General features: G+C 65.1%; 1 protein-coding gene across 1 annotated transcript in view; it reads right to left on the reverse strand.

The window, feature by feature from the left end:
- Positions 1 to 233: 233 nt before the first annotated feature.
- CACNA1S (calcium voltage-gated channel subunit alpha1 S) overlaps positions 234 to 10,929 on the reverse strand; it is a 36,755-nt gene continuing 26,059 nt past the window's right edge. Inside the window, exons 26-40 of the mRNA XM_023534768.1 lie at positions 10,751 to 10,879; positions 10,529 to 10,594; positions 10,023 to 10,114; positions 9,322 to 9,481; positions 8,407 to 8,534; positions 7,438 to 7,534; positions 7,086 to 7,188; positions 6,137 to 6,238; positions 5,718 to 5,842; positions 4,311 to 4,439; positions 3,313 to 3,587; positions 1,761 to 1,825; positions 862 to 1,046; positions 621 to 764; positions 234 to 485 (exon numbers count right to left, since the gene is read on the reverse strand). Of these exons, the coding sequence (XP_023390536.1) occupies positions 234 to 485; positions 621 to 764; positions 862 to 1,046; positions 1,761 to 1,825; positions 3,313 to 3,587; positions 4,311 to 4,439; positions 5,718 to 5,842; positions 6,137 to 6,238; positions 7,086 to 7,188; positions 7,438 to 7,534; positions 8,407 to 8,534; positions 9,322 to 9,481; positions 10,023 to 10,114; positions 10,529 to 10,594; positions 10,751 to 10,879 (2,052 nt within the window). The remainder of the gene's footprint in view (positions 486 to 620; positions 765 to 861; positions 1,047 to 1,760; positions 1,826 to 3,312; positions 3,588 to 4,310; positions 4,440 to 5,717; positions 5,843 to 6,136; positions 6,239 to 7,085; positions 7,189 to 7,437; positions 7,535 to 8,406; positions 8,535 to 9,321; positions 9,482 to 10,022; positions 10,115 to 10,528; positions 10,595 to 10,750; positions 10,880 to 10,929) is intronic.

The following is a 10,929-nucleotide window of genomic DNA, read 5'->3' on the forward strand; positions in this document are numbered from 1 at the left end:
GCTGGACGCTGGACTGACCAGGCCGGTCCGAGGGGCGTTAGCGCCTCTGTCTGGTCAGGGCCGGTGAGGGGTCGGCCTGCCGGTCGGCTCCCTCCTGACCCGTGTGGTGGTTCCGACGATCCACTTAGCTGCTGGAGGGGGCGGCTGCCACAGTGGGCTGGCCTGCGCTCCGGCCACCCCGTCCCCAGCACCGGTTGTGCTGGCTCCCAGCCCAGGCCGAGGCTCTGCAGGCTTCACAGCCTGGGTGGGATTAGGGTCTCCTGGGAGCCCTGACACTGGTCCAGGCTGCCCAGGGAGGACCTGAGGCTCGGGCCACCCAGGGCGCTGGCCGTGCCCACAGGGGATTCTCGTCCCCTCAGCAGCTCTGTAGCGGCCACCTCCACGTCCTCTGGCTCCATCCGGCAGGCATCTGCCAGGGCCTGGCCTGTGGCCGTGACGAAGCCAGCATCAGCCGCCAGGGCTTCCAGGCCCCCTCGAACCAGGGCCTGCAGCGGCGACAGGGGTGGGGGCTTCTGGGTGCTGCCTCAGGGCCTGTCCACACTGGCCCTGCCCTCTGCCCACCCGGTCATCCGGGGCCACCGTGAATGCAGCCCACGGCCCTGGCCCAGCCCCCGCCTCACCTCCTGGATCAGCAGGGCCGTGGCTGGAGCTGGGCACCTGGAAGGGCGCTCGTGGGGCCAGCTGCTGCGGGGGGCATCCTCCGGCAGAGACCCCGGCGTGGGGGGCCTCCTGGCCTCGGGCCTGGGGGGCTCCGCCCTGGAGTGCTGTTGCAAGTGCACAAAAGCAGAGACCCCCCGGGATACTGGAGGCGCTGGGACCCAGGGAAGCCCACTCTTCCGAGGAGCCTCAGCCAACACCCACGGGAAGAGGCGTCCCGCGGTCTGGTCCCCCTGCTATTGGCAGGAAGTCACTGCCGCCCTCGCGCTCAGAGCTCCCCCAGGCCCGGCCTGGTACCTGGTGGGGGCCAGGAGCTGCCTGGGCCCTGGGCATCGCTGTCGGCGTCGGCCATGCACTCTGCTTTTCCACACGGGACTCGCTGCGGGGTGCTGTGGGCCACGCGGGGAAGCAGGGTGTGAGCTGGGTCAGCCAGCCACACCCTGAGACCCTCGGGCTGGGGAAGGCACCCTGGGGGCTGGACACGTGCTGACGCCCAGCCGGTCCCAGTAGGTCGTGCTGCTCTGGCTCCTGGACCCCCCCCTACTCGCCCTGGCCTCTGTCCTTGTGGATTTGGGAGCAGGGACCAGGCCAGTACTGTCAGCTCTGGCCAAGCTGTTTGTCTGTGTGTGTGAATGTGAGTATGTGTGTGTGTGTGTGTATGTCAGTGTGTGTGTGAATGTGTGTGTGTGAATGTGTGTGAATGTGAGTATGTGTGTGTGTGTGTATGTCAGTGTGTGTGTGAATGTGTGTGTCAGTGTGTGTGTATATATGTATGTGTGTGAATGTACGTCAGTGCATGTGTGAATGTGTGTGTGTGTGTGTCTGTGTGTGTGTGAATGTGTGTGTATCAGTGTGTGTGTGAGTTTCCCCTTTCACCCTGCACACACGTCCCCCCCACTCACTCCGTCACCTGGAGGGCACCCTGCTCCTCCGCCTGGATGAGGGGCTGGACCTGCCAGCTCCCCCACTCCGGGCCCAGCTGGGCCCCACCGCGACAGGCTCCCGCGCCCGCCCTCCCAGCCCGGCTCCCAGCTGTCAGGGAAGGGCCGGTCCCCAGGCCTCCGGGAGGAAACTCAGTTGCTCCGTGCGCTGCGGACACTGACCCTGGGCTCCTCCTCTGGCAGCGGGCACCTCCGTCTCTCCAGGGGACTCCCTCACGTGGCGGACACTGAAACGGGGGCGAGGTGGTGACGCACAGCAGGCCGCCGGGGTCCTGCTGTCCTACCCCTGTGGCCCACACGTCCTTCCCGCTCCGGGTCTGGATCGTCCTCTGTGGCGGCCGTGACTCAGGGATGGCACCCTGCCGCCCTCCCCAGCCACCCAGCCTCCGGGAGGAACACGCACGCGCCCCGCCTCCACCCCTCTGCTGGAGGTTGCTCCTGGCGGGGGTGCTGTCCGTGCACGCTTCGCAGCCGCGCGCCAGCCTCTCGGCCTTGGGGACACTGGTGCTCAGCACCGGCCCACGGCGGCTCCGCTGGGAGCTCTAAGGACTGGTCGTGGCCGCGTCCCACTCCGGAGCCTGCGCTGAGGCCCAGGCACGGCCATGCTGACGGCTGCCGAGACGGTGCTGAGCTCAGTGCAGGCCTTTCCCGCTGGTGGCGAGCCCCACGCGTCTCGGCTCTCTGTGATGACGTGGTCCTAATCGTACCACATGACAGACACGTCCCCCAACAGGACGCCAACCCGTCCAGGACAGGGCCCAGGTCTGACGATTCTGTCTTTCCCCAGCACCCTGGTCACCCGGGCACAGCGTCCCCAGCACCCTGGTCACCCGGGCACAGCGTCCCCAGCACCCTGGTCACCCCGGCACAGCGTCCCCAGCACCCTGGTCACCCGGGCACAGCGTCCCCAGCACCCTGGTCACCCGGGCACAGCGTCCCCAGCACCCTGGTCACCCCGGCACAGCGTCCCCAGCACCCTGGTCACCCGGGCACAGCGTCCCCAGCACCCTGGTCACCCCGGGCACAGCGTCCCCAGCACCCTGGTCACCCCGGGCACAGCGTCCTTCAGGTGCGGTTGGGTTCCAGGCTCTCTGTCTGGAAGCGGGTGCAGGCGGCTCCGCCATGGGAAGTGGCCGCTCACCGGGTTTCTGCCCTGCCCTGCCCACTCCCAAGGGCATGGGACTCAGCCTTTCCAGCCAGAGAGACCTCAGCCCCTGGCCCCCGTCTAGAACAGAAGCTCTGCCTGGCGCTTGGTGCTGTGACGGTTGCTAGGAGGCACCCCCTCCCCCACCCTGTTGCTTCCACGACACTGATGTGGGCACAGGTTTGGGGTTGGTGAAGGAGGAGCCACCTGGCACAGGGGACCTCCCCGGTCCCCACATCCACGGTGTCCTGTAGTGTGTGCTGCGGCTGACGGTCCCTCTCCTTCCACCCCAAACGTTCAGTAGGTCTGGGCGCCCAGACCTGCGGCAGGCGATGGGTGAGGTATCGCCCCGCCCCACGCTGGCGCCCCCTGCCGGCCGCAGGAGCCTCTGCAGTCCAGACCCGCCCCTGGCACCGAGGTGCCAGACGGACCCCAAAAGGCACCAATGCAAGAAAAGGACTCCTTGCATATTTCGGGGTACCCCCTCCAGAAAAGCCTGGAACCCACGAACCACGCCTTCCCATTCCTGCCCCAGAGCCCCCACCCGGGACGGGCGGTGGCCGCCACTACCTGGAAAACACCCGGCGGCTGCCGTGGCTGCTGCTGCCGCCGGCAGCGTTGGCGTTGGCGTTGGCGTTGGCGTTGGCGTTGGCGTTGTTGGCGTTGGCCCGAGCGAGGGGGTTGGCTCTAGGATCCGGAGGGAAGTCCTCCAAGAACACAGGCGATTCCAGCTCTTCCATCTCTATCTCTGCAAACTGGAGGGGCCTCTGGCTGGCCATGGCGGGGGACAGGGAGTTGGTCCTTTCCAGGAAGTTGTCCACGGGGCCAAACAGGCCTCCTGTCCTCTGAGGACAAGGAGAGAGGACAGGCTGAGCACAGGGGTGGGCAGTGACTGTGCCCTGGGCCCACGGTGCTGGGAACAAGCAACAGCTCCGGGAGACGAACTCCGTAAGGCCAGAGTGGACCGGACCGGGCCGAGGGGCCAGAGAAGCGACCACCCCCTCGAGAGTCCTCATCACTGGGGTGGACGGGACAGACCCACGGAACTCTAGGAGACACAGACATCCCAGTGGGCAGAGAGGGGGGCATGGGCTGGCAGGGCGTAGTCCCGCCTCTGACGCGAACCTGCCAGGTGGTACTGGACACCTCAGATCCCGTGTTTGGGCCACATTTCCCCAGGAACAGCCCAGGAAGGTTTAACCAGGTGGGCCCTGGGCCGTGCCAGCTCCGCGGCGTGAGCAGCACAGGGCACAGCGAGCGGCTGAGGACCCGTGCGACCGAAGCAGGAGGGGCACTTGAAAACGGGGGGCCGGAGAGCCGGGGTGAAGCGGGGTTTGGGGGACGGAAGGGTAGGACTCAGAGGAGGAAGGTGGAAAAGGTGTGTTACGTTCGACGCCTTGAGGAAGCTGGGTCGTTGAGTCTGAGTCCCCGGGGCTGTGGGTGGTGGGTGTGTTCCGTGGTCATGTCCCCCTCCTGTGTGGCGGGGTTCCTGGCTTGCCTGTCTGGGGGACGCTGCTGCCCCCGTGCTGGATAGAACATGGAGGGGGGGGCGGCCACGCCCTGCGTACCCGGAAGATCCCCTCCTCCATCGCGGCCTCCACCATGGCCCTCTCCAGCTCCTCCTCAGCAGTCAGGTCTCCTGAGATTGTCCGGCGGATCACGGGGGCCGCCTCCTCCTCGATCGTCCTTAGTCCAGCCTGGGGACAGAAGAGACTCAGTGACCCCTCTGGTCCAAAAGGGGTGGCCACCCGCCTCCCGTGGCCTCGCTCATTCCCAGTCTTTGCAGTGGGGCTCGGGCTCCGGCTCCGGCCCCCATCCCTCCTGGTCATTCAATGTGCCAGGACGTCGTGCAGGCACCAGGCCCTGCTCTGGCCTCTGGGACAGTCTAAGCCCACGTGGTCCCGAGGAGTCTTCTCTTGACCTCGTGGATGATGTTATACTTTTTACTCATTACAGTCTTCTAGACAAAAGATCTCTTTTGATTGCATGTGCCATTAATACATTTTTTTTTTTTGAGCCGATAAAGTTCACATCACCAGCAACAGGACAAATCAAGACTTGTGTCACCCGATGGTTTGCAGTGAGAACGCAGCACAGCTTCTGTGGCATTCCGAGGTGCAGATCCTAAAGCTATTGCCAGAAAACATCACAGAACCCCGATCTGGCCTGCAGTCTTCGAAAGTGTCAAGGTCACGTCAAGGAAAGACCAAGGAACTGTTTCTGGTGGATGAGACTGTAGATGTGACAACTACATGCAACGTGTGATTCTGGATTGGACTTTTTTTTTTTTTTTACTAGAAAGGACATTATTGGGACAACCTGTGAAGCTTGTGTGGGGTAGGAAGGTGTCAGTGTTGGCGTCCCGGTTTTGGTGCTGGCTCTGTGGCACGTAGGAGAACGCCCTCGTTTGCAGGAAGTACACCTTACAGCGTCCCGGGCTGATGGGGCATCGTGCCGGGAATCACCCCCAAATGGTTCCAGAAAAAGAGAGGGAGGGCTTTGCATTACACACGCAACTTGTAAAACTGTGAGTCGTTTCAAAGTAAAAATTGCGATCGAAATAAAATTTTGCACACACAGCCAAAAGGGGAGGCACGTGCCTGCATATATTCGAATTTATAACTCGTGTGCCTTATAATCACACCAGAAAAACCAGAAATGAAAGTCAGATAAGACAAAGTTCTAAAAGCCTCAGCAAACTGGCGGCTCGTTTGAAGCGCCCCCGGAGCTCTGCCTGCTCTGGAGACTGCTGCTCCCACGTCCCCAGGTCCTGTCGCCCAGCGGTGGGGGGGTCCTGCTTCGGTTGAGCCGGCTTCCATCGTGGACCACCCAGAACTGTCGTCCCCTGTCCTCACGGCTCCCGGCTCCCTCTCTCCCACCGTGCCTCCATCACTGGCCCTCGAGGGCATGGAGAGGGCGCTCAGTCCTGAGGCCTGGCTCGGAGGCACGGTCCCTCGGAGCGCGGCTGGGCGTACCTGGATCTGTACGGTGTCCTTTTTGGGCCGATACCCATAATATTCCTCCTGGCGCTTCATGAACTTCCGGAAGTGCTCCTGGATCAGAAACGTGGCGTAGAACTTCCCCACGGTCACCTCGTCATCTGCGGAGGGGCCCAGAAGGCGTGTCCTGAAGGCCGGCGGCAGCTGACACTGGGTTCAGAGCCGGGGCCGGGCGGAGCCGGGGCCGGGTGGCTCAGGCCGCCCTCCTCTCGCTGGCCTGGCCAGTGGGCAGTTTCCACCCTGAGGCCGTGTCTGCCCTGGTGACACCACGGCGTCTCTCCGGGGTGTTGACGGAGGGCCCGGGCCCTTCTCAGACTCCCAGCGGGTGCCCTGGCGAAGTCCCCTGACCCTTCCTCGGCTGCCTCTGGACCCCGGTCTCCCGAAGCAGCACCCACCTCCTATTGGTGGGATGACCTGGTCCAGGAGCTTCATGCTGGTTCTCTTCCAGATCTTCTTGATGATGGCCCTCAGCTCCTCGTTGGCCTGCTCGAAGTTACCTGGGGACAAGGGACAGGCCGGGGCGGCCCTGCACTCATGCAGGCCAAGGCACCTGTGCTTGACAAAGCCACCTCTGAACCCCTCACTCAAGAAACATCGTTTGCTTTTGGGGCAGCTGCCGTGCTGGATGCTGGCAGTGAGGGGAGGTCGTCCTTGATCCCTGGCAGCCGGACTGCTGGGTCCTGCGCTCACGCTCACAGGCCGTGGCTCCCAGGGCCCGAGGGGCCGGCTTTTGAAGGCTGTCATCTCCTATGCTCCCCTCTTCCCCCGACAGCTGTCAGACCCCCACACGCTGGGGCTGCCCCGAGGACCCCAGGCGGCCTTCTTGTGCTCCATCTGGGCTCGTCCTGGACCCTGGGCCTCTCTCTCCTGCTCTGCGGCTCTTGGCCGCCTGCAGTGGTCCTGACCCCGTGGGGTGGCTCTGACACAGCCCTGCCGAGTGTGGGCTCGGGGACAGGACTGAGACCCCACCCTGCTCCCGCCAGGCTCGTCTTCCAGGCAGGTGGGGACCTGCAGGTTCAGTGGGACTCGTGAGGACTCCATTAGCCTGCCTGGCACTAGCTCCCACCCAGAGACGAACCTCGGGGTGCCCCCAGTCCCCCACCAGCGCCGAGCTTCTGGGCCACAGACACAGCTGTGTGAGCCGGTCCTTGTGAGCTCCGCTCTGTGCAGGAATGCAGAGCTCCCTTTGAGCCCCGAGGGGCACGAGGCTTCTGTAGCCGTGGTCTGCGGTCCCCCCTCTGCTTCTCCTGTGGCCCCTGGTTCCAAGCCTTAGCTCAGAGAACCGGGCAGAACCTGCTGCAGAAGCCGCCTCCCGAGAGGTGCGGGGCGGGGGGCGGGGCTCACCTTCCGTCTTGATCCTGAGGGCCGTGCGGACCAGGGCGAAGAGAGTGGCATTGAAGGTGACGGTGCCGTCACTGTTCAGAGGCATGTTCATGCCCACGAGGCGCTGCGCGGGGAGAGGTGGGCTCGCTGAGCCGGCCCCCCGCCCACCGGGCACCCTCGCCCAGTGTGAGAGCCATGGGCTGACCAGGACCCCCTCCAGCAGGGGCTGGACGGCCGAGTTCGGGGACATCATCGAGACCACAGGTCCTCAGGGCTGCTCTGATGGCTCACCTAGCCGGGCCCCCGGCAGCGTCCCCTCAGGCCCTGGGCCTGTCCTCTCCCAGGCCCACCCTCCCTGGGCAGCTCACGTTACCTTACACGCCACCCGGTGGGGGCAGAACTTCCCAAAGCCCAGAGGTGGCTGGATCCTTCTCAGCAGAGTCACCACATCCAGGTGTTTGATCCGGCCCCTGCGGGAGCACAGCAGGCTGGTGGCCTCGGCAGCCCCACCCGGAGCGGCCTCCTGCTCAGGGGGCGGGCCCAGGGGAGAGCCAGGAGACAGCGGGGCTGCCTCACGCCCGCCTGCCTTCGGGAAGCGGAAGCCGGCTCCGTTTTCAGAGGACAATTCGCACTGCCCACCACCAGCACTGGGCTCTGTCGGGGCCAGGACTCCCTCAGATACGGGGTCTCCGGGCCTGGAATCTGGACCTCCTCTCCCTGGCTTTGATCCAGCTGGCTGGGGGCTCTCGGCTGTGTTAGTAGAGGGATCGAGGGGGGCGGAAGTCCGCCCACGAGCCGTCTCACAGGCATCGTGAGGACTAAAGCAGATAACGCACGTGGTGGCTGGCACCGTGCCCGACACCTGGGAAAGTCAGCAAACGCGAGCTTGCTCCCCGTACGGAGCGTGAGGCAGCGGTGCCCGCAGAGGCCCTGGATCAGGCGACTAGTGATGCAGAACCTGATCCTTCGGGCCGGGGCCGGGGCCGGGGGCTCTGCGTCTTTATCAGGCTCCAGGCTGTTGGCGGGGACCACACTCTGAGCAGCCCGGGCCTGGAGCGTCTGCTGAGGCGCTGAGCTCCTGCCAGTGTCCACGCAGAAGCTGGACAATCACTTCTCAGCAAAGTCAAGGGGTGTCACTCGGGGGGGTGGGAGCTGTGGGAACCCCTCCAAGCTTGGAAACTCCAGTCCTCTGAGCTGGGAACTCGGGCTCTGAGGGAGAGGAAGCCCGACTCTTCCTATTGGACCGGAGAGTGACTTCCCACCGGACACGAGGACGGGGTCCAGGGTGGACGGGTGGGCAGTGGCGGCAGGGCCCTGCACGGAGCCCGCACACCGGACTCACTTGGCCTCCGGGTCATACTCTGCCCAGATGGCCTTGAACTCGTCCAGGTGGTGAGGGCCCAGGATGGACCAGTCTCGCGTGAGGTAGTCAAAGTTGTCCATGATCACAGCCACGAAGAGGTTGATGATCTGTAAGAGGCAGCCGAGGGGTCCCAGTGTGGAAGGTGGCTCATACGGTGGGGGACAGGGTCCACAGCTTCCCCCACCTGGGCCCTCTGGACAACGTACGCCCCCTACGCGAGCTGCCCGTGCCGGCCTCCACGCTCTGGCACGAATGGTGTCGCTGCCAGGTGCTCAGGCCCCCCCCAGGGGGATGATCCCCTTCCTGCCCTCATGGGACTGTGCCCCTATTACTGCCGCTGCCTTTTTGTATCTACGGGGCATCCCCTGGAAGTGCGGGGCTGCTGACATGCGGACCCCCTGGGGCCCAGCGAGCTCCGCAGGGCCAGCACTGTGCCTCCGCCCTGTTTCTGTCCCCGAGCCAGAGCCTGGCACACACCGGACGCTCGCCCAGCCGATCCGAGTGAATGCGGGAAAGGAGAGCGCAGGGCCGAGGGCCCAGTGGCTGCTGCCGGCGGCCCCAGCGGAGCCTGGCTTTGGGACTCTAGGCCCCCTTGTCCTGGGAGGAATGGAGACAGCAGACAGCTGGACTGGAAGCCCTACCTAGTGAGGACGGGGACTCGTTCAGTTCTTTTGGTCACGAATTTCTAACCAAAAAAAGGAAAACCTTTTAATAACCTCCCTGGGGCGCGAAGAAGCGCTCAGAAAAACAAGCCCCACCGAGGATGACGAGACCAAGGGGGCGTCTGAGCACAGCGTCCTGTCTCGCCCTACGCAGCCCTGCAGTGGAGCCCTGGAGGCAGCGGCTGAGCGGGGCCAGCGGCTCGGCCCTCCCGCCAGCGGGGCCGCGTCTCACCAGGAAGGCGCAGAGCATGTAGAAGCTGATGAAGTAGTAGTAGGCGAAGCCGGTGCCACAGGAGTGCTCCTCGCCGGGGGCGAACTCCGACTCGGGGTCGCACAGCTTGCCGTAGCTGCAGGCCAGCAGGATCTCCTGCCACGCCTCGCCCGTCGCACACCTGGAAGGCGGGGCTCCTGTTGGCCTGTCCACTCCTGGGGCCGAGCGGCCTGGGGTTTACCTGCCGCTCAGTGTGAGCTGGGCCTCTGCTCCACCCCGTGGGGACCACAAACAGGAGCTAAATGACAGCGAAGGGGCTGCCTGGCTGGAGCGGGGGTGGACAGCATGAGAGCTCTGTGCGGACCCAGTGGAGTCGGGGTCAGAGGTCATCGAGGCCTCGCCGCTCCCCTGAGGGCATTTGATCTCTGCCTCCTGCTTCTGGGGTGAGCCTGGGGGCACAGCCACACTCAGCTCAGGACCATCATTTGTGGGGCCCAGTGCAAACGAAGACACGGGCCCCTCCCTCGAAAGTGCTTTGTAAAGTGGCGTTGGTTGTGCCCCGCTGAGCAGAGCTGTCTGCCAGAAATGACAGGGACGGCAGAGCCTCAGCCTTCTGTGCGCAGGGCCCCGTGTGGCCACAGGGGTCGAAGCAGGCAGCCAGCCCTGCCCCCAGCGCAGAGAGGGCAGTGGGGTCGTGGGGGCGGAGGGGCAGGGGCTCGTGCCTGAAGAGCAGCAGCACAGCCTGCGGGAAGGTCTGGAAGTTGTTGTTCCGATTGATCTGGGTCCCGTCCACCAGGGCGATCTTTCCGAACATCTGCAAACCACGCAGGGCGGGCCGCTGACCGGGAGCCCGGAGTGGCCCGCAGCTGCCTCCCCTGCCCCCTTCCCACGCTCTGACCTGAAACCAAGGACATCTGACTGTGTGTGAGGTCGGGGGAAGCTGTTCGCATCAAGCCCAAGGAAAGTAGGGGGTGGATGAGCTTTTCTAAGGGCAAGCTCACCTGGGGACTGTGTGCGCAGTGGGGGGAGAGGGGGCTGGGGCGCGGGGCTCCGATCAGAGCCTTAGGCCTGTGGTCCGGACTCCCGGCCACTTCCACCTGCTCAGGCTGCAGCTGTCTGAGGACCCCCTGGGCTGTCAGGACGAGCCTGCGAGGCAGGAGGTCCAACCTCTCCAGGGTCCACTGATGCCCCCTCTGAGGGACCCCTCCACGCGGCCGCCACCCCTCACCTGCATGCCGATGACCGCGTAAATGAAGAAGAGCATGACGATCAGCAGGGCCACGTAGGGCAGGGCCTGGGGGAGGGGCGGGTCAGTGCGCAGGGCTCGGTGAGTCCCTCGGCTCAGCTCCCCCTGGGCTCCGCCCCTAGGGGCTCTCGGGGGAAGCGCAGCGGGCAGTGGGCGGGGCCGTCCAGCCCCCACCTGGGCGCGCGGGCGGGCTGGGCACCGCACCTGGAAGGACTTGATGAACGTCCACAGCAGCGTGCGCACTCCCTCGGCGCGGCTCAGCAGCTTGATCAGCCTCATGACGCGGAAGAGGCGGAAGAAGGCGCTGGAGATGCGGGCGCTCTCGTCTGGGTCCTGCGGGGCGGCAGCCCCAGAAGTCAGTCGGGGGGTGGCACCTCCAGGGC

The sequence above is a fragment of the Pteropus vampyrus genome, unplaced genomic scaffold (genome assembly GCF_000151845.1).
Source record: "Pteropus vampyrus isolate Shadow unplaced genomic scaffold, Pvam_2.0 Scaffold131, whole genome shotgun sequence".
In the NCBI taxonomy this organism is placed as follows: domain Eukaryota; kingdom Metazoa; phylum Chordata; class Mammalia; order Chiroptera; family Pteropodidae; genus Pteropus; species Pteropus vampyrus.